Genomic DNA, 24518 nt, shown 5'->3' on the forward strand with positions numbered 1-24518 from the left:
TTCCCAGGTACTGATTGAAAACAAGTACAAAGACGGGATACCTTGAATGTCCAAATGGCAAAAAGGCCAGCACTGAGGGAGGTAAAGACCTCAAAGCTTTACTATGATTTAAGAAAAGACAAATATAGCTGGAACAGAAAAAAAAACATAGAAGCACCAACATTTATGGGACCCTTTCTCATCTATCACCTTTAGAAAGAGGACCATAGTGCCTCCAACATGATTTGTGGTCTTTACCTCCTGGAGTTCTAGCCATTTTTGATATTTGGTTGCATTGTTCTTCTGGATCAGTGACGCAGTTTTAACCACTTTACCACCGGAGGATTTTGCTGTCTTACGTCTGGGCCACTTTTTGCGATTCGGCACTGTACGACTTTAACTGACAATTGCGCGGTCATGCAACGCCGTACCCAAACAAAATGTACGTCCTTTTTTTCCCACAAATAGAGCTTTCTTTTGATGGTATTTGATCACCTGTGCGATTTTTACTTTTTGCGTTATAAACAAAAAAATAGCGACAATTTTGAAAGAAATAACAATATTTTTCAAATTTTTTTATATGAAATTCCCCCCCCAAAAAATGTAAAAATCAATATTTTTTATCATTTTAGGCCAATTTGTTTTCTGCTACATATTTTTGGTAAAAAAAAATCACAATAAGCGTATTTTGAATGGTTTGCGCAAAAGTTATTGCGTTTACTAACTAAGGGAAAGATTTCTGTCCGTTTTTGGTGTTTTTTTTTTTTGTAACGAGTAATGGCGGCGATCTGCGTTTTTCTTTGCGGGACTGCGACATTGCGGCGGACAGATCGGACCCTTGACTGACATTTTTGCAGACTTGTATAAAGTACTCGAAATTTCTACTTGAGTAAAAGTACAAGTGCTCGATCAAAAAATTACTTGAGTAGAAGTGGAAGTGCTCGCAGAAAAAGTTACTTAAGTAGAAGTACTAAAGTATTCAACATTTTTTTTACTTAAGTATTGCAAGTAGTTTTTTCAAAAAATTTGCTACTTAAGTACTAAAAGTAAAAAGTACCAGTAGTTTTGAAAAAAAATTTCTACTCAAGTACTGAAAGTAGAAGTACAAGTACTGTGTTATGTAGTTATTAAAGAAAGAAGTCAAAAGTATGAACATCATATTGTTTTTATTATTTCAAATGATTTATTCAAATGATTAACCTGTGTTTGTTAGTAGTTTCTTGATGCACTTTAAGCGCTGTAGCACCATTTATTTGTTTGTTTCATATTTTCTTTTTATTGGAAAGATTTGGTATAGCAGCTTTTATTATACACAGCCTTTATTTTCGTATGCGCTGATTAACAAATGACATTATACACATTTTTTTGAGCTTTATGCAACCTGCCATCTACTGTTCTGGCAGTGGTAATTTTTTTAAAAGTAACGAGTAACTATGCAGCACAAAAAAAAAATACTTGAGTAGAAGTATCGAAATCATCGAAAAAATGTAGTGAAGTAAAAGTAGAAGTAGGAGAAAAAAATTCTACTCTAGGAAAGTACAGATACTGCATTTCGGTACTTAAGTACAGTACTTAAGTAGTTCTACTTCGTTACTATACATCTCTGCATTTTTGACACTTTTGGGGGTACCATTGACATTACTACAGTAATCAGTGCTATAAATATGCACTGTTACTGTAAAAATGACACTGGCAGGGAAGGGGTTCATTTTATTGGAGAGGAAGGGGTTAATGTATGCTTGGTGCTTACTGACGTGTGTGGGGGGAGGTGACTGTTCAGCTATGCTGAACCCTGCAATCTGACCCTGCCTGTCACTTAGGAGATCTGCCCGCTTTGTTTACACAAGCGGGCGGATCTCCAGACTCGATTCCCCGACGATCGGGGAAGAGCGGCGGTGATTACCGCCGCTCCTCCCCTGGCCCGACTCCCGCTGTGACTGAATACAGCGGGATCGAGCCTCCGGCGGCGCGCGCGCGCCGCCGAGAAGGGGGAGTGTCTGCCGACGTAGGTCTACGTCGTCAGACCTACAAGAGCCACTTTGCCGCAGTAGAGCTCTAGTGAGCAGCGGTAAAGTGGTTAAAGCAAGAGAACGCAGGACAACTTGGGTTTTCAGCATTAGAAGGCTTATCTAAAGCCCTTCAAGTGGGGTTTAATGTAGAGAAGTGGAATGGCTTCCTGATCAAGTGATTGGCTCTCACAACAGTCACACTTTTGGGAGTCCACCCTGCTATCTCCGGATCACAAGCTATGACTAAGAGCGGTCCTCAACAGTTAGGTCAAGGTCAGTGTGCTGGAAGGGCGCTTCCAGCAAACAACCTCAGACCACTATGGACAACTGGGTCAGAGCATCTCCAAAACTGTAGTACCCGTGGGATGTTCCTTGTCTGCAGTGGTCAGGACCTACCAAAAGTGATCCAAGGACAGAAAACTAAGGACAGGGTCAATAGCAGCCAAGACCCACTTATGTACGTGGGAAACAAAGACTGGCCTGTGTAGTGTGATCCAATAGAAGAGATACTGTAGCTCAAATTGCTAAAAAAGTTAGTGTTGGTTCTGATAGAAATGTGTCAGAACACCCACTGAAATGCAGTTTGTTGCATATGATGCTGCGAAGCAGCAGGCCAGTCATTGTGCCCATGCTCATTCATGTCCATATCCCAAAAGCACCTACAATGGGTACCTGAGCATTAGAACTGGACAACAGGAGCAATGGAAGAAGGTGTCTTCAAGATGTTGCCTTGGCCTCCAAATTCTCTAGATCTCAATCCAACTGAGCATCTGTGGAATGTGCTGAAAAAAACAAGTCTAATCCATGGAGGCCCCACCTCACAACTAATAGAAATGAAAGAATCTGTTACTAACAGTTTGGTGCTAGATACCACAGCATAACTTCAGAGGTCTAGTGGGGTGGGGCAGTGGTTGGGTGTTCGAGCACATAAATCCTGATGCTACATATATGTGTTACACAATCAGAAAGAGGTTAATGTTTCATCTGGGACTAGGTTTTAGATACTGCAGCACACAAACTGTTATTGCATTATTGTGGTTATTGCTCCAGCCCTAAATCCAGCCAGAAGATTCGTTTATCCACTTGCCGACTGCTCACAGTATATTTACTGCGGCAGTCAGCCCCTACTATGTAGGACCGTTGATCATTGTTCCTACACCTCAAGCCACAGCCAATCACAGTTAGAATCACGCCCCTAGGGACACACATAACCCCTCCCTCTCAAATAAAGTTAACCCCTTCACTGCCAGTGTAATTTTACAGTAACAGTGCATATTTATAGCACTGATTACTGTAGAAATCTTACTGGTAACCCCAAAAGTGTCAAAAATGTCAGTCAAGGGTCCGATCTGTCCGCCGCAATGTCGCAGTACCGCAAAAAAAATCGCAGATCGCCGCCATTACTCGTTAAAAAAAAAACAATAAAAATGACAAAAATCTTTCCCTTAGTTAGTAAACGCAATAACTTTTGCGCAAACCAATCAAAATACGCTTTTTGCGATTTTTTTTACCAAACATATGTAGCATAAAACAAATTGGCTGAAAATGTTAAAAAATTTAGATTTTTACATTTTTTGGGGGGGAATTTCATATAAAAAATTTGAAAAATATTGTTATTTTTGCAAAATTGACGCTCTTTTTTTGTTTATAGCGCATGATCAAAAAATCGCACAGGTGATCAAATACCACCAAAAGAAAGCTCTGTTTGTGGGAAAAAAAGGACGTCAAATTCGTTTAGGTACAGCGTCGCACGACCACGCAATTGTCCGTTAAAGTCACGGAGTGCCGAATCGCAAAATAGGCCCTGGTCAGGAAGGGGGTAAAATCTTCCGGGGCTTAAGTGGTTAAACCACCATGCCGTGCATGTTTATTTCCCCCAACCTGATTATCTGCCAAACCAGCAGATCCTTGGGGACAACCTGGAAAGCTGTAATTATATATATAGTAAAATAACAAAGTAGTTACTGTTACACATGAGACAGGCACCTCAGGTTCTCCTTAATGCATCGCGCCAAGGGAGGCATCTAAGGCATAACAAACACAGATCCCCTTGTGTATTCCCAGGTGAAGGGCAGAATTATCTGATACAGAGAATGAAGATAGTCATCCAGCCTGGGAGTAAAATGATCTCTCCTCCTCCAGCTTGTCTATTGTCCTGATCGGGATTTGATTACTCTGCATGATACCATATCACAACCTGGAAGAGGATCTGCAACAGACCAAGGGTCAGCCCACCATACACTTCTGTACTGGAAGCTCTGTGTACACAGGCTAATATTGGATGCACTCACTTCAGGTTTCTATATTTTTGCTTTGTTTGGCCCCTTACTATTTTTGTTATTTGTTTCTTTTAATTCATGACTGAAAAATCAAGTTGAACCAATCAATTTTTGCCTATCACTCAGTTGAATTTAAATCCGATTAGCAATCACATAGAAAAAAATTTCATTAAATAGACCCTGTCACCAAATTAAAAAATTGTTAAGAAAATAAAAATAATTTGAAAAATTCAAAAACCCCACCAAGAAAAGTCAACTCCCTAGCACAGCCTCCTCTCTTCTTGCACATCATTGCACTCTCCTCTTTTGGGAGTGTCTAATTACTTTTTGTGCTGATCCAGCTCCTCTTCCCCTCCCATCACCTCCCTACATTACCTTTTATGTAGCTGCCAGGAAGGAGCGAAGGGGTATACTACAGAGCAGTGGTCTCCAAATGTGTTCCAGATGTGGTCCTTTGCTTGCCGTTATCTGGCCCTTGGTGCACTATTCCAGCGGACATCAATGATAGGGGACCATTTCTCCCACTGACACCAATGATGGGCCACCATTTCTTCCACTGCCAACATCAATGGGGCTCTATTCTTCTAACTGGCACCAATGATGGGACACCATTCCTCCAATTGACACCATCGATGTGGCTCTATTCCTACAACTGGCACCAATAAAGAAGCACCAGTGGTTCCTCCCACTGACACCATTGATGTGGCTCTATCCCTCCAACTGACACTAATACCCGCGAAACGGGTATTACTAACCTACGTATAGGCACCCAGGTCCAATATATGTATCACCTACCAGCTACACCATCTCTGGGTTAGGTCTGTATTGGGCTGAGTGATCTAGACCACCCCCTTGTGGACAACATGCTCTTATGAGCTTTGTTTATGCTACTGTTTAATTTACTGGCAATTGTCTCTGTAATTGTATTTATTTATTTTCTGTGTTTGCTAACACAATAATTTTTAATTGTATATTTTTGTTCTAATAAAATTTGTTTAATTTTACATATTTTTGATTGCTACTTGTTATTGGTCTTGATGACGGTATCCCCTTAAAAGTCCCGCTGCCCCTCCCTTTCTCTCTTTCTCAATTTATTTGGGACGTGGATATCCTTAACCCTAGTTGCTTATTTATATTCCCCAATTTGGAGACTGTCCTCTTTTTCATATGACACTAATGATGGGGCACAATTTCTCCCGCTGACATCATCAATGAGGCACTATTTCTCCAACTAACACCATAAAATGGGGCAATATGCCTCCCTCTAAAATCATTACTTACTGACACTGATCCCGGGAATGTTTCTACTTACACTGGCAACAGTGCGGCCCCCCCAAAGCCTGAAGCACAGTAAACTGGCCCTTTGTATAGAAAGCCTGAAGAGCCCTGCTATCAAGCATCACATGAGTGATAGCTTTGAGTCTACTGGGGCTGCTGGCATCACCAAGATGTCAACACCCAGCAGCAGTTTCAGGTGTTTTTGACAGAACAGGAATTGAGGGGAGATCCCCAACAACACACACACAGGTAGCAATGAAAACATTTTCTTGAGCAAGAAATACAAGTCAATGTGAATACATGTGTAGCAGGATTTCCAGGCATTGGGCCGGAGGTGGGTCTGCCATTGTCACCGGTAACACCTTCAGCCCATGTAAGCTGAATACCCAAGTGTGAGATTTGAGTCCAGCATCTTTGGTTTGTTTTGTTTATTTGATAATGAGGATGGGAGAAGGGAATGAGTGGGATACTCCTCTGGCTCAACTAGGTAAACTGGGACACTTTGCAGAAAAATGCCTGTCAGCGCCGTCTTGACGCCAGCTGAATGCCGACCAATGCTTACTGGCGCTTGAAAAATGCTGTCTTGCTGGACTGTGCTAGAACTTGGCTTTTAACCCTCTGGTTAACTCAAAAGATCCTGGACTGTAGTAAGACTTGACTCTTGACACTACGTTTAGCTCACAGGTCCTGTGAACAGCTCCCTCCTGCCCTTCACTGGCTGAGGTAGCTCCTTGTAACTGCTTGTGCTGCTGAAACTCCCAACACCGTGCACTGCACACGGCGCGCTCAACTCTTCAGGGCCCAACCGCTGGCGCCTCATTTACACTTCAGGTTCCTCTCACTAGGCACCCCCTCTGACACTTCAGGGTCCTCTCACTAAGCACCCCCTTTACCGCTAGCTATCTCTTGGATCCCTTGGACCTTCACCGGAGTGGTCCCCTCTGTCAGCTAGGCAGTCCCCCAGGTGCAGTTACAGTACTCACGAACTGGGAAGGCTTTCCTGAAACTGGGCCCCCCTCAACTCCGCTGGTCCTCGGCACACTCTTTGCAGCTTCAGCTCAGCTCTCTCACTATATCCTCAGGCAAGCCACCCGAGACACCCGATCCTTCTGACAGGAGGAGAGACAGCCGTACTCTCCCTCCTGGGACTCTGCTTCCCGCCAAATACACCGCGTCATACCTTCCCCCCAAACTTATATCCACTCCCAGAATCCTGTGCGGCAGAATCTGCCTTTCTGGGGTAGATACAGGCCTGGATGTGCCACTGATTTGGGTTTCCTCCACTGCCCAATGAGAACCCTTCTCATGGAGGCAGTGAGGAGACTCCCCAGTCTCAATAGCAACACCTGGGAGACATGACAGCCCAGCTAAAATCATGGCCCTGCTGCTAGGCAGTCAAGGCCCACTATACTTTGCCTAGCACCTACCTTGTAGGCTGCTACACATGGAAAGCACATCTCAAAATACCCTTTATATTAGCCCTAATTATTAGTAACGGCATACGAAAATTCATTAGCTGTACCAAAAGCTGAATTCCAAGAATATTCTTTTTTTTTTTCTAAGTGTTACTAAATCCACAACAGTAAAATCATTCTATATATGAAGTAAAGCATGCTTGTTATACTAACAGTGGAACCTAAGGGTTAATCCTCTGTCTCGTCTGTGCATACAGGATCAAACAGCATTTTTACACAATGCAGAGGATTAACCCCTTAGGTTCCACTCTTATCCAATGACTCCAAAACATGTTCGGACAAGACAGAGTTAGTGGAGTCACTCTGCACATGCTCAGTTTGGTGTGTATTTTTTTTTTTTCTTGGGTGAGTGCATGTGATCAGCACAGGGCCAATTATCACTGTCCAGAAAGAGGGTCAGGGGTCCTGTATTCTGATAGGACAGCTCAGTGCAGTATGAAAACTCCTTCTACAAGCTTTAACTAGGCACTGAAAGAAGTCACAAGACTGATATGTCCTGCTGACAAGAAATTATATTTAGAAGTTTATATTTACTAAAATATTTGCATTCCCATGTTCTGTGTATTGTGGGAGGCCAGATATAGTGAATGCAGGCTCCTGGGTTTACTAACACTAACTTTTATTGGTCCAGCTAGGTTACATCAAAGTTCTTCATATCTCAGATCCTGGCTGCCTTGGATGCAGAAATTCACTGTAGTCCTCTGTGGTACATACAGTCAATGTTGGTCTCTACTGGGTGCTGCTCATGTAACTTGCCTTCTGCATACTGAACACAGGGTGCACTCACTCGGTTCCTCCACCATTACATAATGCAAGTCGTTTAAGCAGCACCTGGAAAGGACCAGCAGTGGATTTAGCATCCCTAGAGACCCTTAGGATGTTGAATATGAAAAATTTAGATGTAATCAACCTGGACAAATATAAAGATAAAGGGTCCTGCAGATCAGCTTTAACCACTTGCCGACCGCCGCCCGACTATATACGGCGGCGGTTGGCCCCTCCCAGGCAAAGTGACGTAATGGTACATCACTAGCCTGGGAGCGAATAGGGGACGAGCGCGCGCCGCCGGAGGCGCGCTCCCGCCCCCGCTCCTACCAGAAGAAGCCGGCGCTTGTGACCGGCGGACCCGATGTCCGCCAGTCACTCGCGATCGTCGGGTAGAGAGGGAGAAAGTCAGGCGGCTAATGTAAACAAAGCCGCCTGTCACTCTCCCCTGTGTAAAATCACTGATCACTCGGTCCTGCTATGTACACACAAAGCCACAGTAAGAAACACGCCCCTAGGGACACACTTAACCCCTCTCTCTAGAAATAAAGTTAACCCATTCCCTCCCAGTGTCATTTTTACAGTAACAGTGCATATGTATAGCACTGATTACTGTAGTAATGTCACTGGTACCCCCAAAAGTATCAAAAATGTCAGTCAAGGGTCCGATCTGTCCACCGCAATGTCGCAGTACCGCAAAAAAAATCGCAGATCGCCGCCATTACTCGTTAAAAAAGAAAACAATAAAAAATGACAAAAATCTTTCCCTTAGTTGGTAAACGCAATAACTTTTGCGCAAACCAATCAAAATACGCTTTTTGCGATTTTTTTTACCAAACATATGTAGCAGAAAACAAATTGGCCTAAAATGTTAAAAAAATTAGATTTTTACATTTTTTTGGGGGGAATTTCATATAAAAAATGTGAAAAATATTGTTATTTTTGCAAAATTGTCGCTCTTTTTTTGTTTATAGCGCATGATCAAAAAATCGCACAGGTGATCAAATACCACCAAAAGAAAGCTCTGTTTGTGGGAAAAAAAGGACGTCAATTAAATTTGGGTACAGTGTCGCACAACCACGCAATTGTCCGTTAAAGTCAAGCAGTGCCGAATCGCAAAATAGGCCCTGGTCAGGAAGGGGGTAAAATCTTCCGGGGCTTAAGTGGTTAACAATACACTTGCCATTTTTACAAAGTTCTGTGCACTCATTATACATAAATATAATTTGACCATTTATTAAAACCATCTTACCTTTATGTGATCGGGGTCCACCGCTCTAAGGTCACACGTCTGTGCATCCAGGCCCACTTTGCAGATATAGAGGATGCATATTATAAAACCTAACAACAATATACACCTGCAAAAAGGAGGAAAAAAAAGATCTGTTTACACTATGTACAATGCTCACACTTAAAAGGAAAACTACAGACTTTTTGCATTATATATACACAGGTACATCTCAAAAAATTTGAATATCTTTAAAAAGTTAATTTATTTCAGGTTTTTAATTCAAAAAGTGAAACGCATATATTATATAGACTCATTACAGACAGAGTGATATATTTCAAGCATTTCTATTTTAATTTTGATGATTATGGCTTACAACTAGTAGAAACCTAAAATTCCGTATCTTTTATTAGAATATTACGTAAGACCAATAAGAAAAAAAAATGGGGCTTTTGACTTGCCGTAAAATCCATTTCTCTGATGTTCATTGATGGACATAGCTTCAGATCTTCATTTCTGTTGGGTTATACTGTCCCCTACAGGAGTAGGACAGTAGGCAGAAAAAAAGTCTGGCTACGCCCATGGGCAGTCCCAGGGGGTATACTCCCCCTCTCTGCTATAGGTACTCAGTTTAGCTACAAGCAGTGTCAGAATAATTACAACTTCACAGAGGGGCGGGTGCTGTGTCCATCAATGAACATCAGAGAAATAGGACCTCCAAGGTAGTATGACTAGGACCTCCAAGGTAGTATGACTAGGACATCCGAAATACTACCTGTACCTCGAGCCACACCAGAAAGGCAGCGGGAGATTAGGGAAGTTAACGAGTGGCTGAGGAGCTGGTGTAGTAAGGAGGGTTTCGGGTTCCTGGAGAACTGGGCTGTCTTCTCAGTCGGTCACCGGCTCTTTGGTAGGGACGGATTGCACCTAAATGGGGTGGGTGCAGCCGTACTGGGTGCGAGGATGGCCAAAAAGTTAGAGGGGCTTTTAAACTAGGGAATGGGGGGGAGGGTACAGATGTAGAATTAGCCAGTGGAAAGCAAGTTTCAGAGGGCAGAAATGGGGGCATTAGCGGTAGGGTTCGGAGCTCCTATACCCAGGGTGGGTACGGGGAAAAATCAAGAGAGCAGCCTAAAAACATCAAAATTACGAGGCTTGTATACCAATGCCAGAAGCCTGGCCAACAAGATGGGAGAGCTGGAGCTGCTGATGTTTGAGGAGGACTTAGATTTTGTGGGGATAACTGAGACTTGGTTTGACAGCTCTCATGACTGGATGGCGACCATTCAGGGGTATTCCCTTTATCGCAGAGATAGAGAGGGTAAAAAAGGGGGAGGGGTATGTTTGTATATTAAGAACAGTATACAGGTAAATATGAGGGATGATATTAATAATGGAGCTATGGACGAAGCAGAATCCCTATGGGTAGAGCTTCAAAGGGAAGGCACGGTGGGGAAGGTAATATTGGGCGTATGCTATAGGCCCCCAAACCAGAGGGAGGAGGGTGAGGTGGACCTCATGTTACAGATAGGATTGGCAGCAAGGATGGGAAATGTCATTATAATGGGGGACTTTAATTATCCTGATATAGACTGGGCAGAAGGAACCGCGCATTCAGCCAAGGCTCGACAGTTCCTAAATGTTTTGCAGGACAATTTCATGGGTCAGATGGTGAATGCACCGACAAGAAACAATGCGGTACTTGACCTACTGATTATCAACAATACAGACCTGCTCACGGATATAGAAATACGGGACAACTTAGGGAACAGTGACCCTAGGTCAATTGGTTTCAGTATTAATTACAGTAATAGGAAACACAAGGGTAATATAAGGACACTGAATTTCAAAAGAGCCAATTTCCCTAAACTGCGCTCGCTGCTAGAAAATATCAAATGGGATAGAACCCTGGGAACAAAGAACACGGAGGAAAAATGGGAGTGCTTCAAGAGCATACTAAATAAGGGGGTGGGCCAGTGCATTCCACAGGGAAATAAATTTAAAAGAGCAAAACTAAACCCTGGGTGGCTAAACTCCAACTTAAAAATGTATATTAGAGCTAAAGAAAAGGCCTTCAAAAAATACAAGACTGAGGGGTCATTGGCAGCATTTAAGCACTACAAAGAGTGTAATAAGAAATGTAAAGACGAAATCAGGGCGGCTAAAATAGAACACGAGAGACATATAGCGGAGGAGAGTAAAAAGAACCCCAAGAAGTTCTTTAAGTATATAAACAGTAAGAAAGCGAGGCCAGAACACATTGGCCCCATAAAAGATGATAAAGGAAAAATGGCCACTGAGGACAGAGAAAAGGCGGAAGTGTTAAATAATTTCTTTTCTTCAGTCTTCACAAAGGAATCGGGGGGCTACACGAACCCAGCTTGTAAGGCCAAACTAAATAATACACCTCAGGAAGTGACGCCATGGCTAACAGAGGATAGACTTAGAGCTAAACTAGAGAAACTTAACATAAATAAATCCCCGGGACCGGATGGCTTGCACCCAATGGTTCTTAATGAGCTCAGCCAGGTGATTGCCAGACCATTATTCTTGATCTTTAAGGATAGTTTACAGACAGGTATGGTGCCAGCTGATTGGAAAAAAGCCAACGTGGTACCAATATTTAAAAAGGGGCCAAGATATATCCCGGGTAACTATAGGCCGGTCAGCCTAACATCAGTAGTCTGCAAAATTTTGGAGGGGATGATAAGGGACCACATACAAGACTTTAGTAATGAAAACGGTATTATAAGTAGTAATCAGCATGGATTCATGAAAAATCGTTCATGCCAAACCAATCTATTAACCTTCTACGATGAAGTGAGCTGCCACTTAGATAAAGGTAAGCCTGTGGATGTGGTGTATCTGGACTTTGCAAAGGCCTTTGACACCGTTCCCCACAAACGCTTACTGTACAAACTAAGGAAGGTAGGTATGGATCATAAGGTGAGTACCTGGATAGAGAACTGGCTCCAGGGGAGAGTCCAGAGGGTGGTGATTAATGGGGAGTACTCTGATTGGGCGGGTGTGGAAAGTGGGGTCCCCCAGGGTTCTGTCCTGGGACCAATCCTGTTTAATTTATTCATAAATGATCTAGAGGAGGGGATATCTAGTACAATCTCAGTATTTGCAGATGATACTAAATTAGGCATGCCAATATCTTCTATGCAGGATGTGGAAATCTTGCAAGCAGACCTGAACAAAATAACGGGGTGGGCAACTACATGGCAGATGAGATTTAATGTAGAAAAATGTAAAGTAATGCACTTGGGGGCCAGTAACCAGAAAGCAAGCTACTCACTAGGGGGGAACCTCTGGGTGAGTCTAGGATGGAGAGGGACCTGGGGGTACTGGTAGACAACAGGCTTGGAAGTGGCATGCAATGCCAAGCCGCTGCAAGCAAAGCCAACAGAATACTGGGTTGTATAAAAAAGTGGATTCACTCCAGAAATAAAGAGATTATTCTTCCACTCTACAAAACTCTGGTCCGGCCACATCTGGAGTATGCTGTCCAGTTCTGGGCACCGGTCCTCAGGAAGGATGTGCTGGAACTGGAGAAAGTCCAGAGAAGGGCAACAAAAATAATTAGGGGAATGGAGGACATCAGCTATGAGAAAAGACTACAAGCACTGAACTTATTCTCTCTGGAGAAGAGACGATTGAGGGGGGATATGATATCAATGTACAAATACTGTACTGGTGACCCTAGCATAAGGAACAAACTATTCAGAGTAAGGGAATACAATAAGACACGTGGCCACTCACTAAAACTTGAGGAAAGGCGGTTTAACCTTAAAGTGCGTAAGGGGTTCTTCACTGTAAGAGCGGTAAGGATGTGGAATTCTCTTCCGCAAGCAGTCGTATCAGCGGGGAGCCTTGATAGTTTCAAAAAACTATTGGATGGACACCTTAAAGACCACAACATACAGGGGTATACAATGTACGGTTAAAAGCAAACACACACACACATCATAGGTTGAACTGGATGGACTGATGTCTTTTTTCAGCCTCACTAACTATGTAACTATGTAACTATGTAATAGATTTTACGGTAAGTCAAAAATCCAATTTTCTCTTTCATTCATTGACGGACACATCTTCAGATCTTCATAACTATTGGGATATCCCAAAGCAGTGTTCACAAACCTATTTGGTAGGGGTAGTCTTGGTAAGCCTTTGGTGGCCGATGGATAGATGACAGTTTATACACAGTTTTCATGTTGCATTTTTCTTTTGAGTTCCCCATCCTCATGTCTTGATTATACATTACAAAGTATATTTTTGTGGGATTTCTCTGTTTTTAACCATGCTATTTAAAATACGTTTAATAAAAAAATTATTAAAACTGAAGTGTCTTAACAAGAACCTTCATGGCAGGGTCGCCTGGTATAATTTTAATGAAAGCTGCAGATTTAAAGAGGTTGTAAACTCAGTTAATTTTTTTTTTTTTACAAGCTGAAAGAGAAACAAATAATGAGCTAGTATGCATCGCATACTAGCTCATTATGAAATACTTACCTTAGAATGAGCCCCTGCCGTGCCGTCCGCTCACCTCTATGACAGGCGACATGTCCAGTCGCCCGTCTTCCGGGATCGCGGCATCCGGCCATCTGATTGGCCAGAGCCGCGGTGACGTCACTCCCGCACACGCGCGCGGGAGCCGACAGTTACGGCACGGGTCTCTGAAGAAATGGCACCAGCGCCCGTTCCTTCAGAGCGCATGCGCCAGTGACGTCACTGGCTGCATGTAAGGTAAATATCTCCTAAACGGTACAAGTTTAGGAGATATTTACAGTACCTATAGGTAAGCCTTATCATAGGCTTACCTATAGGTAAAAGTGTCAGAGGAGGGTTTACTTCCTCTTTAAAGGCTGGAAACAACTTTTGAAATGACACTCACATAATAAGGCTTTGTTTAGATGTTGGGTTTTGATCTACTTTAATTGTGGAACCCCCGATAGAAAAAAGTGTATATACCCTTTCACTGCCAAATTGTTGGCAGCAGTAGAGAATTTTTACATACTTTACAACTGCTGAAATTCTTCCACTGACCCCCACCCCCAAATGGCCAAACCCTGTTTCCAGGGCTCTGCAAATCCCATCTGCGGGTCTGGTACCCGCATGGCGGGTGTCATCATGTAGAGGGCAAGGAGACCAGCCATCATCTGTTCGCTGATCTCCCCTAGCTAGTAAGAACATGGAAGTGATGAGCTGCATTACCTTCAGTGGAGTGCAGGGGAGACATCAGGGGTCTAATAAAAGGCACCCCCAAACTCTCCTCTAAAAAAATGTAAGTCCCCCGCCCCCACATTTTACAGACGTAAATGCACATGTCAGGGGTGCCTATGTATGTAAAGGTGGATTGTGCTTCACATTACATATCGCCACGCATGCCAGAATGAGAGCAATAATTCTAGAGGCAATGATTCTAGTGCCAATATCCAGTTACCTCTAAAATGAGGACTTGTAAAAGCTTTTAAAGCATCACCTATGGAAAATATTGAGTACCAAAGTTTGTCACTGTTGCACGGACACACACAATTTTAAGACTTGAAATGTTGGGAAATGTTGAACTTACTTGCCACCTTTAATATTTTAAATTGACTTTAGTGTACTTTTCCTGAAAATCTGTGCTTGATGAACATTTAAAAAAAAAAAATGTTATTCTCCAGGGTCTCTGCTTTCAGAAAATATATAATGTTTGGAGGTTAAACTGATCTTCAGGCATAAAATGATTATTTTACATGTGTGCAAAAAAGCAAAAACATGCAAAAACGACCCTGGCAGCGACATGGTTAAATGTTATGATGTGTTCTGTGTTGTCTAACCACTAATTGGGGAAAGTTATTTATTAAGAAATATGAGGTTTATTTTCCTCTCCTCAATAATGTTACTCAATAATGTTACTCAGAATGTTATCACACTAATTACTGCTCTGTTTGCAGACTGTTACCTCATTTAGCCTCCCGCACATTTTGGGAATGTGGCCAAAAAAGTTTATCTAGACTAAAAAACAAGAATGTAATATATATTATAATATTTTAATATTTCCTGTGTATGTATGTATGTTTATATATATGTATATATATATATATATATATATATATATATATATATATATATATATATATATACAAACACAATTCCAAAAAAGTTTGGACACTGTACAAATTGTGAGTAAAAAAGGAATGGACTAATTTACAAATCTCATAAACTTATATTTTATTGACAATATAATATAGATAATATATCAAATGTTGAAAGTGAGACATTTTGAAATGTCATGCCAAATATTGGCTCATTTTGGATTTCATGAGAGCTACACATTCCAAAAAAGTTGGGACAGGTAGCAATAAGAGGCCGGAAAAGTTAAATGTACATATAAGGAACAGCTTTGCAACTTATTCAGTCAATTGGCAACATGATTGGGTATAAAAAGAGCCTCTAAGAGTGGCAGTGTCTCTCAGAAGTCAAGATGTGCAGAGGATCACCAAAAATAGTGGAGTAATATCAGAAAGGAGTTTCTCAGAGAAAAATTGCAAAGAGTTTGAAGTTATCTACAGTGCATAATATCATCCAAAGATTCAGAGAATCTGGAACAATCTCTGTGAGTAAGGGTCAAGGCCAGAAAACAATACTGGATGCCCGTGATCTTCGGGCCCTTCGATGGCACTGCATCACATACAGGAATGCTACTGTAATGGAAATCACAACATGGGCTCAGGAATACTTCCAGAAAACATTGTCAGTGAACACAATCCACCGTGCCATTCGCCGTTGCCGGCTAAAACTCGATAGGCCAAAAAAGAAGCCATATCTAAACATGATCCAGAAGCGCAGGCGTTTTCTCTGGGCCAAGGCTCATTTAAAATGGACTGTGGCAAAGTGGAAAACTGTTCTGTGGTCAGACGAATCAAAATTTGAAGTTCTTTTTGGAAAACTGGGACGCGATATCATCCGGACTAAAGAGGACAAGGACAACCCAAGTTGTTCTCAGCGCTCAGTTCAGAAGCCTGCATCTCTGATGGTATGGGGTTGCATGAGTGCGTGTGGCATGGGCAGCTTACACATCTGGAAAGGCACCATCAATGCTGAAAGGTATGTCCAAATTCTAGAACAACATATACTCCCATCCAGACGTCATCTCTTTCAGGGAAGACCTTGCATTTTCCAACATGACAATGCCAGACCACATACTGCATCAATTACAACATCATGGCTGCGTAGAAGAAGGATCCAGGTACTGAAATGGCCAGCCTGCAGTCCAGATCTTTCACCCATAGAAAAATTTGGCGCATCATAAAGAGGAAGATACGACAAAGAAGACCTAAGACAGTTGAGCAACTAAAAACTTGAATAAGAAAGGAATGGGACAACATTCCTATTCCTAAACTTGAGCAACTTGTCTCCTCCCTGTTATAAAATGAAGAGGGGATGCCACACAGGGGTAAACATGGCCTTGTCCCAACTTTTTTGAGATGTGTTGATGCCATGAAATTTAAAATCAATTTATTTTTCCCTTAAAATGATACATTTTCTCAGTTTAAACATTTGATATGTCATCTATGTTGTATTCTGAATAAAATATTCAAATTTGGAATTTCCACATCATTGCATTCTGTTTTTATTCACAATTTGTACAGTGTCCCAACTTTTTTGGAATTGTGTTTGTGTATATATATATATATATATATATATATATATATATATATATATATATTGTGACAGGAAGTCAGGTAAATCTGGGAATGTAGTCACTGAGAGGAGACACATTCCCACCTGCTTTGAAAGTACACTGATACTATAGGGTGTTGGCTGCAGAGAGAGCCAGCAGGAAGTTGAAAACCATTCAGCTGTTCAGAATGAGGAGATCAAGGACTCTATAATTTGTCCAGAGAAAATCTATTGAGTGCTGCCTCCTGTCGCTGTGTGAGCTGGGAAGAGGAGGACAGACATACGTGTACCTCCCGACGCCGTGTGGGCATGGGAGAAGGACTGCTGCCGCCTGTCGCCGTGTGGGCTGGGAGAGGGGGACAGTCGGATGTGTGCCTCCCGACAAGCTGGTGAGCATGGGAGAAGACCCCCTACAGCGATGTGAAGCTAAGGAGGGTAACCACGAGTGAAGACGTCTCAAAGGTGAGAAGACAAAGTGTTCCATGTGAAGAGTGTGAAGAGAAGTGTTCAATGTGAAGAATCTGAAGAGTAAAGGATCCTGTTATAAATGAACATGTGCTGTGTGAAAGAAAACAAAGGGACATGTTCAATGGACAATGTTTGTGCTGTGTGAAAAGCAAACAAATGGACATTTGAGTGTCTGCTGTAGGATCAGCAGTGTCGGCCCAACAGTAGGTTGGAAAGACTTCTTAGGTAGGTTCCAGCTGTGAGAAGGTAGCCGCCCACAGAGGCAAGGATTTATTTTGTCTTTTATTTTATTTTGGCTGTTTTGATGCTTGCAATTGTGTTAAGTAAATTGCATGAATAAATCAGTCTTGTTTTTCAACCTCTAATCGGCTATCTCTGTGAAAACGCACCCCCAAAGGGGTCACCCATACGCCTACCAATGAGTAATCCCTTACATATGGTGGAGGTATGCAGTGGGCATAAGCAGAGATCCCTGCAAGGAAGTGCAAATGTTTGATGAACTTTATCTGGTGCATGAGATTGCACAATCTATGTGTGCAGGAGAGAAGATCCTGACAGAAAAACTACATGTGTTAAAGAGACAGTGGTCTGAAAATTTTTTGCTGGACTGTGAAAAATTTGTTTGTGGAGTTATTGAAGATGGGGCGTTCAAAACGCCTGAAGAATGCAAAGATAGATGAAATGAGAGACCGGATTCTATGGATGGAGGGGATGTTGCCGTCTGAACCAGCCCCATCCATGCCTAAAGAGAGTCTACTAAAGAGGAAGGTTGTTGTCCCTAGCAACACTGATGAAACTGCTATGGAGACGCAGTGTGCTCAGATGAAAAGTAAGCTCAAAATGGAGGAGATGTTGAAACATCTGATTATATCAAATGCAGCTCAACAGCAGGCAAATGCGGATTTTCAGCAGAGCTTTGCAGCTCAACAAAAGGCTCATGTGAGAGCATGGCAGGCTGGAAACAGAGACGCCAGCAGCCAATGGAGGCCATCGGTTTGGAGGAAACCGAGTATGTGTGCAGGGCTGAGTTGGATGCCTTGCAACGGAAAATGGAAGAAAAGGAACAAGCCTTGGAATTGCTTAAAATGGAGCATAGAAACTTGCAGGAAATGAATGAACTACTCAAGTCTCATGTGTTACAGTGGGAAGAATCCACTGCTCTTCTTTTGGTCGAGTTGCAAAAACGCAGAGAGACTATAATGGAGAAAGATACCATCCTCATGGAAAAGGAAAGTGAAATTCAGACTTTGCAGAAGCAAAGTATGGCTGATATGTTGGAGTTGCGTAATCAGCTGGAAAAAAGTCTTCAGTGTTTGGAAGTTACAAAAATAGACCTGCAGGAGTCGCAGGAACAGAATGTTGCTCTGAAAGCGACATTGTCTCTCAGCGACAAAGAGAAAAGTGAAAGAGAGGCTAAATTACTGAGTACTGTGTATGAGCTCACTACTTTGAGCAATGTGGTAGATGAATGGCGTGCGGACTGTGAAAGTTGGAAAGGGGAAGCCCAACGTGTCCAGCAGCAGTTAAAGGAGAAAGAAGCCTGTGTGGCAGAATTACATTCTTATTCCCAGATGCTAGCCAATGAGGTGAAGGCTCTTATGCAGGGAAAAGGAGATTGTGAACATAAGAGGGAAAAAGTAGAGGCACAGCTTCTGGAATCGCAAGTGAAGGTGTCAGAAGGTGACCGATTGTGTGCTAAGCTGTCAGAGAAGGCAAACCGACTGCAGGTTGAGCTGGACAATGTTACAAATCAGCTTTCTCAAGCAGACAGCAAATCTAGAGAAATTGCGGAAGATTTTTCTATCTTTAAAAAAATCTGATTTAAATTTAAAAAAATCTGATTTTTTTGACTTCTTAAAAAAAAATCCTTGATTTTTTTTTCCACCCTACCCAATTCAGAATACAAACACCTCCCCCTCTTCTCATCTTCATAACACAGAAAAAGAGATATGTTTGAAATTCACAGAATATATCTAGGAAAGCTGATAGTTTGAGGGGTTGGTTCAGTGCACAGGAAGAAAAAAGCAAAAACATGCAAAAACGACCCTGGCAGCGACATGGTTAAATGTTATGATGTGTTCTGTGTTGTCTAACCACTAATTGGGGAAAGTTATTTATTAAGAAATATGAGGTTTATTTTCCTCTCCTCAATAATGTTACTCAATAATGTTACTCAGAATGTTATCACACTAATTACTGCTCTGTTTGCAGACTGTTACCTCATTTAGCCTCCCGCACATTTTGGGAATGTGGCCAAAAAAGTTTATCTAGACTAAAAAACAAGAATGTAATATATATTATAATATTTCCTGTGTATGTATGTATGTTTATATATATGTATATATATATATATATATATATATATATATATATATATATATATATATATATACAAACACAATTCCAAAAAAGTTTGGACACTGTACAAATTGTGAGTAAAAAAGGAATGGACTAATTTACAAATCTCATAAACTTATATTTTATTGACAATATAATATAGATAATATATCAAATGTTGAAAGTGAGACATTTTGAAATGTCATGCCAAATATTGGCTCATTTTGGATTTCATGAGAGCTACACATTCCAAAAAAGTTGGGACAGGTAGCAATAAGAGGCCGGAAAAGTTAAATGTACATATAAGGAACAGCTTTGCAACTTATTCAGTCAATTGGCAACATGATTGGGTATAAAAAGAGCCTCTAAGAGTGGCAGTGTCTCTCAGAAGTCAAGATGTGCAGAGGATCACCAAAAATAGTGGAGTAATATCAGAAAGGAGTTTCTCAGAGAAAAATTGCAAAGAGTTTGAAGTTATCTACAGTGCATAATATCATCCAAAGATTCAGAGAATCTGGAACAATCTCTGTGAGTAAGGGTCAAGGCCAGAAAACAATACTGGATGCCCGTGATCTTCGGGCCCTTCGATGGCACTGCATCACATACAGGAATGCTACTGTAATGGAAATCACAACATGGGCTCAGGAATACTTCCAGAAAACATTGTCAGTGAACACAATCCACCGTGCCATTCGCCGTTGCCGGCTAAAACTCGATAGGCCAAAAAAGAAGCCATATCTAAACATGATCCAGAAGCGCAGGCGTTTTCTCTGGGCCAAGGCTCATTTAAAATGGACTGTGGCAAAGTGGAAAACTGTTCTGTGGTCAGACGAATCAAAATTTGAAGTTCTTTTTGGAAAACTGGGACGCGATATCATCCGGACTAAAGAGGACAAGGACAACCCAAGTTGTTCTCAGCGCTCAGTTCAGAAGCCTGCATCTCTGATGGTATGGGGTTGCATGAGTGCGTGTGGCATGGGCAGCTTACACATCTGGAAAGGCACCATCAATGCTGAAAGGTATGTCCAAATTCTAGAACAACATATACTCCCATCCAGACGTCATCTCTTTCAGGGAAGACCTTGCATTTTCCAACATGACAATGCCAGACCACATACTGCATCAATTACAACATCATGGCTGCGTAGAAGAAGGATCCAGGTACTGAAATGGCCAGCCTGCAGTCCAGATCTTTCACCCATAGAAAAATTTGGCGCATCATAAAGAGGAAGATACGACAAAGAAGACCTAAGACAGTTGAGCAACTAAAAACTTGAATAAGAAAGGAATGGGACAACATTCCTATTCCTAAACTTGAGCAACTTGTCTCCTCCCTGTTATAAAATGAAGAGGGGATGCCACACAGGGGTAAACATGGCCTTGTCCCAACTTTTTTGAGATGTGTTGATGCCATGAAATTTAAAATCAATTTATTTTTCCCTTAAAATGATACATTTTCTCAGTTTAAACATTTGATATGTCATCTATGTTGTATTCTGAATAAAATATTCAAATTTGGAATTTCCACATCATTGCATTCTGTTTTTATTCACAATTTGTACAGTGTCCCAACTTTTTTGGAATTGTGTTTGTGTATATATATATATATATATATATATATATATATATATATATATATATATATTGTGACAGGAAGTCAGGTAAATCTGGGAATGTAGTCACTGAGAGGAGACACATTCCCACCTGCTTTGAAAGTACACTGATACTATAGGGTGTTGGCTGCAGAGAGAGCCAGCAGGAAGTTGAAAACCATTCAGCTGTTCAGAATGAGGAGATCAAGGACTCTATAATTTGTCCAGAGAAAATCTATTGAGTGCTGCCTCCTGTCGCTGTGTGAGCTGGGAAGAGGAGGACAGACATACGTGTACCTCCCGACGCCGTGTGGGCATGGGAGAAGGACTGCTGCCGCCTGTCGCCGTGTGGGCTGGGAGAGGGGGACAGTCGGATGTGTGCCTCCCGACAAGCTGGTGAGCATGGGAGAAGACCCCCTACAGCGATGTGAAGCTAAGGAGGGTAACCACGAGTGAAGACGTCTCAAAGGTGAGAAGACAAAGTGTTCCATGTGAAGAGTGTGAAGAGAAGTGTTCAATGTGAAGAATCTGAAGAGTAAAGGATCCTGTTATAAATGAACATGTGCTGTGTGAAAGAAAACAAAGGGACATGTTCAATGGACAATGTTTGTGCTGTGTGAAAAGCAAACAAATGGACATTTGAGTGTCTGCTGTAGGATCAGCAGTGTCGGCCCAACAGTAGGTTGGAAAGACTTCTTAGGTAGGTTCCAGCTGTGAGAAGGTAGCCGCCCACAGAGGCAAGGATTTATTTTGTCTTTTATTTTATTTTGGCTGTTTTGATGCTTGCAATTGTGTTAAGTAAATTGCATGAATAAATCAGTCTTGTTTTTCAACCTCTAATCGGCTATCTCTGTGAAAACGCACCCCCAAAGGGGTCACCCATACGCCTACCAATGAGTAATCCCTTACATATGGTGGAGGTATGCAGTGGGCATAAGCAGAGATCCCTGCAAGGAAGTGCAAATGTTTGATGAACTTTATCTGGTGCATGAGATTGCACAATCTATGTGTGCAGGAGAGAAGATCCTGACAGAAAAACTACATGTGTTAAAGAGACAGTGGTCTGAAAATTTTTTGCTGGACTGTGAAAAATTTGTTTGTGGAGTTATTGAAGATGGGGCGTTCAAAACGCCTGAAGAATGCAAAGATAGATGAAATGAGAGACCGGATTCTATGGATGGAGGGGATGTTGCCGTCTGAACCAGCCCCATCCATGCCTAAAGAGAGTCTACTAAAGAGGAAGGTTGTTGTCCCTAGCAACACTGATGAAACTGCTATGGAGACGCAGTGTGCTCAGATGAAAAGTAAGCTCAAAATGGAGGAGATGTTGAAACATCTGATTATATCAAATGCAGCTCAACAGCAGGCAAATGCGGATTTTCAGCAGAGCTTTGCAGCTCAACAAAAGGCTCATGTGAGAGCATGGCAGGCTGGAAACAGAGACGCCAGCAGCCAATGGAGGCCATCGGTTTGGAGGAAACCGAGTATGTGTGCAGGGCTGAGTTGGATGCCTTGCAACGGAAAATGGAAGAAAAGGAACAAGCCTTGGAATTGCTTAAAATGGAGCATAGAAACTTGCAGGAAATGAATGAACTACTCAAGTCTCATGTGTTACAGTGGGAAGAATCCACTGCTCTTCTTTTGGTCGAGTTGCAAAAACGCAGAGAGACTATAATGGAGAAAGATACCATCCTCATGGAAAAGGAAAGTGAAATTCAGACTTTGCAGAAGCAAAGTATGGCTGATATGTTGGAGTTGCGTAATCAGCTGGAAAAAAGTCTTCAGTGTTTGGAAGTTACAAAAATAGACCTGCAGGAGTCGCAGGAACAGAATGTTGCTCTGAAAGCGACATTGTCTCTCAGCGACAAAGAGAAAAGTGAAAGAGAGGCTAAATTACTGAGTACTGTGTATGAGCTCACTACTTTGAGCAATGTGGTAGATGAATGGCGTGCGGACTGTGAAAGTTGGAAAGGGGAAGCCCAACGTGTCCAGCAGCAGTTAAAGGAGAAAGAAGCCTGTGTGGCAGAATTACATTCTTATTCCCAGATGCTAGCCAATGAGGTGAAGGCTCTTATGCAGGGAAAAGGAGATTGTGAACATAAGAGGGAAAAAGTAGAGGCACAGCTTCTGGAATCGCAAGTGAAGGTGTCAGAAGGTGACCGATTGTGTGCTAAGCTGTCAGAGAAGGCAAACCGACTGCAGGTTGAGCTGGACAATGTTACAAATCAGCTTTCTCAAGCAGACAGCAAATCTAGAGAAATTGCGGAAGATTTTTCTATCTTGGAATCGCAGCTGCAAGACACGCAGGAACTCTTACAGGAAGAGAGGTGTCAAAGGCTGAGTTTTAGCACAAAGCTCAAACAAATGGAAGATGAGAAAAATGGCTTCCTGGAACAATTAAAAGAGGAGGCGGAAGAAAAGAAAAACCTATCAGAGCAAGTCGCAACATTGCAAGCTCAGATAGCGGATATGAAAAAACGCATGGAAGAAAGCGTTGGTTCATTACAGTGTGTTGAAGATGTGAAAAAGAAGTTTGATCAGATGCTTGGTGAAGAGAAGACTGTGTCTGCAAAATATGCAGAAGAACGCGACCGCGCAGAAGCGGAGGCGCGTGATAACGAGAGCAAAGCCCTGTTCTTGGCTCGCTCTTTGGAGGAAGCTCTAGAGTGTAAGGCTGAACTAGAAAGAGTGAACAAGCAGCTATGTACAGAGATGGAAGATTTGGTCCGCTCCAAGGATGATGTTGTGAAAAGCGTTCAGGAGCTAGAAAAGTCTAAGCGAGTCTTAGAACAGCAAGTAGAAGAGATGAAGATTCCGTTGCAGGAACTGGAAGAGGAATTCCAGGCAACAGAGGATCTGTCCCAAAGAGGGGATAGTGTGCCTGATGCAGTTTTTAAAAGGATCAGTGTTTTGGGGTCTGTCCTGAGTGAGCCTCAGAAATGTGATGACATGTGGCTTGAATCACCCCTTTGGAATAAACCGTTCCTTCAAAAACTTCAAGCATTGGAAAATGTATCATTAGAACTTCAGCAAACAAAGGAGCTGAGTAAGAAATGTGATGATTTCTCAGTTCAGGCTGAAAACCTAGTGGAGAAAACTAAGGCTGTTGGTGAAAACGTGAAGCAAATGAATAAGTGCCTTTCAGGGAGTGTTTCCAAAATGGAACTGGTGAAAGACGGGTGGCAGAAGTTTGATCGTGATCTTGAGATGCATTCCATGTGGAATTCAGATAGAGAAAAGGAACTAGGTGACCTTGAGCGGTCAAATAGTTCAGCAGAAAGTGCATTGAAGAAACCTGTAAAAGAATGTGTTGCAGTTCCATGCTTCTTCACTGATGCAGAGAGGAGGTCTATAATGGATACCACCCAGATCGCTGGGTTCAACTGTGTTGTTGCCTTTAACCCCGATGTTGGTGGAAGGAAAGTTGATGATGT

At 42.1% G+C, this 24518-nt stretch overlaps 1 protein-coding gene across 1 annotated transcript in view; it reads right to left on the minus strand.

The window, feature by feature from the left end:
• ST3GAL5 (ST3 beta-galactoside alpha-2,3-sialyltransferase 5) overlaps positions 1-24518 on the minus strand; it is a 121416-nt gene that overhangs the window by 44165 nt on the left and 52733 nt on the right. The window contains exon 2 of the mRNA XM_082269871.1: positions 9038-9143. Coding sequence (XP_082125997.1) covers positions 9038-9143 — 106 coding nt within the window. The remainder of the gene's footprint in view (positions 1-9037; positions 9144-24518) is intronic.

The sequence above is a fragment of the Pelophylax lessonae genome (genome assembly GCF_965119305.1).
Source record: "Pelophylax lessonae genome assembly, chromosome: 1".
NCBI classification, from domain to species: Eukaryota; Metazoa; Chordata; class Amphibia; order Anura; family Ranidae; genus Pelophylax; species Pelophylax lessonae.